Source organism: Typopeltis vanoorti, chromosome 1 (genome assembly GCF_054136105.1).
Source record: "Typopeltis vanoorti isolate ZY-2024b chromosome 1, IOZ_Tvanoo_1.0, whole genome shotgun sequence".
Lineage (NCBI taxonomy): Eukaryota > Metazoa > Arthropoda > Arachnida > Uropygi > Thelyphonidae > Typopeltis > Typopeltis vanoorti.
The window spans coordinates 53,249,524-53,253,649 of NC_143549.1; the positions used below are offsets into that span (position 1 = coordinate 53,249,524).

Genomic DNA, 4,126 nt, shown 5'->3' on the forward strand with positions numbered 1-4,126 from the left:
GTTCTAAAATTGTTACAGTCTAAAACTCCCATCTTTTTTGGAATGGGGATAAAAATTGATCTTAACTCCTCTGGTAATTCTTGTCCGTCATAAATTCCGTTAATAATTTGCCATAACACTTCCATACCTTTTTCACCTATATTCCTTATAAGTTCTATCTGTATACCATCTATTCCAGATGATTTTCCTTCTTTCATCTTTTGAATTGCTAGATTCAAGGGGGGGGGGGGGACACGAACCGCCCTGGGTGGCACTTTGAACCTTTTTGAACTTTTGTTAATTTTAAAATACAGTCTCGAGAACTCATTTCCAAATATTGTAATACTACTGCAAATTTTCCTCAATTGCTGTAAGTGTTGCTAGTTGTGAGAGGAGTTTTTCTAAATAAAATTGATTAAGAATTACCTACATTACTATGAAATATTTTGCCAATGTCATCGATTTTGCTAACAGAAAAGCAAGAAAAATAACATTTTAGAATGTTGAAATTAAGGTTTTACTTTAAAAATAAACAGTGTTTTAATTTATTTCCTTATACATCGTTTTGACTTTTTGTAGTATTTTTGGTGTGTATTGAGAGGGGCAGCAAAAGCTCTAGCTACACCACTGTGGTGACTGAGTGGATAGCATTGCCGCTCATCAACAGGAAGCTGTGCTTTCAAATCCCATTCTAAGTATGTTTATTTGTGAATGTCTTTAGGTTATATGTTACATAGTGTTGAGATTTCAACCTTTTTATTTGGACCCCTACAGTGGCTTGAAAAAGAGCCATATTTGGTTTCTAGCGTAGGGTAAGTTGATTTGTCTTAGTTCACCCACTCAATATTAAATGCATGATGGCTTTTGACCTGATCTTTTATGGACAAGATTTTCATAAAAATGCCTAAACTTTAATTATAAAAAAGGTTTTAATTTATTGACCACTGTTGTTAGAATTATTAATGAATGATTAAAATTTATTATTTTTAAATAGAAAAATAGATTAAAATTAGTTAAATTTGATTAATTTTTTTTCAGATGATTGATTTTTGCCTTCCTATTGCAGAAAGAAAAATAATTTCACTTATTTGAAAATCAGTTACCCTGATTTGTGCTCATGCAGCTCTTCTTTAAGAACTTATCCTGTTTTTTTACTTGAATTTTATCATTCAGCCAAGGGTGATTTTTTGAACAGTATGATGAAAGCAAAAAAAAAATGCACAGTGGTGAAATAGATCTGACAAATGAGCATCTCTCAAATTCTCTAGAAGAGCTTTCTTGCTCATGTAACACTGTCATTCTCTCAACTGAAACATTGCAGCTAATTGATGGAAATACCCAGTTGGAATATAACTGGTATACATATAATAGTCCTGATAAATGGATATTAAAAAGTAGTAAATATTCCCTCTTTGGAATTAATTCTCTTGTAGACTTCAAAAATGTTACACGACTGCCATTTCTATCAGCAAAAACAGAAAAGATTGAATTGCTGCATTTTTTTAAGTGCATGGAGAATGGTTGTTTTTATACATCAGATGAAGAGGAGGCATTTAGAGCACATCTTTCTACTCATGAAATCAGCACAACACTTTGTGTATATTGCTTTCTAAAAATTAAAGCAGATTCTACTTTAATAAAACATATGACTGAAAAACATGGTAAACGTAGGTACCAGTGTAGGTTGTGTTTGTATCGAGGAATCAGTAAATGCCACATAGAAATACACATGTCAATTATCCATCCCAGATTTCCATCTCATTTTGTCATTCGCAATGCAATAACACATCAGCCTACCTCAGTTGAAAACCATTTCCAAACTGTATTAAAAACTTCAGAAAAATTTACTAACAGTGATTTACAGGAACCTGAATCGACAGGTTTGTACAAACTGGAAATTGCATCTGGAAGTTTATTAAGAGTTAAATTATACCACTGTTTAGCAGACTTATGCAACTTCAAAACATATGGAACAGTTGAATTTAAAGAACACGTAGAGAATATTCATAAAGATTTATCTTTGTACACATGTCATGAATGTTTTTCATTTTGTACAGATGAACTCAGCAAACTACTTGTACATTATCAAAATCATGCATTTGGTAACTTTCAGTGTTTGTATTGTTTGTATGGATCCATAACTGAAGTAAATATTCTTGAACATATTGTTCATGAGCATGCAGATATGCCTCTGAAAATATTTGTGAGAGACTTTTATAGTTTTTCATGTCATGAATCAGACAACAAAATGAATAAAATTGTGTCCAGCAGTTATATTTTGAAGGCAATAACATCAGATAAATCTCAAGGCAACTCTACCATTATTAATTTGCATCAGTCTGATGTCAAATTTAATCATGAAGATTTTAGACCTAGATCTTGTAAATGGGAATGTGTTTTGTGCCAGTCACAATATTCAAAATTAAATGAGATTAGTAGTCATTTGAAAATAGAGCATAAAGTTAATAAAGCATACAGATGTGCCTATTGTTACAGGCTTAGTCTCTGCAGAGACATATTAAGGAGCCATATCAAGCAGATACATTGTGGTATGCCACTAGAAGCATTTGAAGTGCATACAGGATACAGAGTGTCTGTTAACTCAATAGATATTCAGGAGGATCCATCATTAATATTGCAGTGTTATTTTTGTAGCTATAAGATCATTGCTAGCAACAAGAGTGATTTTTTAAAGCACCTTTGTAATGAGCTAGATTACAAAAGTTTCAAATGTAGTTTATGTATGATGCAATTTTATACAAAAGATCTTATTAAAAAGCATTTTTTGCACAAACATCCTACTAGTGAAGTTTCATATATTGCTGAATGTAATGAAGAAATAGAGAAGTGGATGAATAACCATATTCGCTCACAACTTGATGGAAACTTCACCAAATGTACTCATGTAATCTCAAAGTCAAAAAATACATGTATGTGTTCCTTGTGTTCATGGGAAACTAATGATGCATTTGATATGCAGGAACATCTCTATAAGCATTTCAGCTATACACCTTACAGATGTGGAGTTTGTGATCAAACATTTGCTGATTTCAGGAAGTGCCTCGACCACGAGTCTATTGAACATTTATCTGTAACCTTCATTTTGAAAATAACCATAACTCGCATTGAACAGTGGGTAGAAGAATATATTGAAGAGCATCTTTCTAAAAATGGTACTTTATTATGTAGTATTCATACATGTAATTTCTCAACCAAAAAAATAAATGAATTAACTGCACATATTTTGAAACATTTTGTGACAGTTACTTATTAGAATTGTTGTAGTTTTCAGTGAATCTCTAATTATTATAATGTAAGTTTCTTGAAAAATCAATATAGGTTGTGAACTTCTGTATTTTATAGTTCTGTTAATTTTTTTACTGTGTAAATTGGAATCATAATTTAGCATTTTTAATAGCATTGGATAAAGAGAACATTTATCTTTTATTTTTATTCAGTGTTATAAGAAAATGTTGAAGTTTCAGATATTACTTGAATCCAGTTTCTAAATTGTTTCACAGTTTATTATAATACAAATGCAACAATTTGTATACTTTTACACTTAATGCTAAAATGAAATCTTACTTTAGTTAACCTGTTATCCCTGGAAGTTGTTCAAGGATGAATCGTCCACTCTGGCTCCCAAATTGATCATATCTTAGTCATTCACTACCTGTGCACTTGCTTCTATATATGCAAGAAACCTACTTCACATTTTCCTACACAACTTTCATGAGTGAGCCTTGAATTAAGCTCATCCCTTTGTAATGCTGTATGAAAAATCCTCCCTAGCATATATTTTATAAATATCTCTCATCAATGTCTTATTCATATTACCAAATAATTCTGTTGCCAAATCCTGATATCTTTTTTATCCATCTTTGTACTCTTTATAAAAGTTTCCTCATCCTCTTGAATTCCAGGTGCTCTTATATCTTCACAGAGTAGCTCAAGTGTAGTGTGAACAAATCTTGATACAATGGAACCACCATATTCTTATGTCTCCTGGTCAGTGTCCTTTGCAATGTTGTACCAGTCTTCTTGGTTGTAGTCAATTAGTTTTGTAATATGTTCTTGCAACCAATTTCCTATTAAGCATAACTCCCATGATTTCATGTCTCCACCACCGCAAACCTATTTATTCTTA

At 31.7% G+C, this 4,126-nt stretch overlaps 1 protein-coding gene across 1 annotated transcript; it reads left to right on the top strand.

Annotated features, from left to right (window-relative positions):
• Positions 1 to 995: 995 nt before the first annotated feature.
• LOC150109982 (zinc finger protein 711-like) lies at positions 996 to 3,253 on the top strand. Its single transcript, XM_090400612.1, has one exon. It carries the CDS (start codon positions 1,196 to 1,198, stop codon positions 3,251 to 3,253), a length of 2,058 nt encoding a protein of 685 aa, XP_090256738.1. The 5' UTR covers positions 996 to 1,195.
• Positions 3,254 to 4,126: the final 873 nt, after the last annotated feature.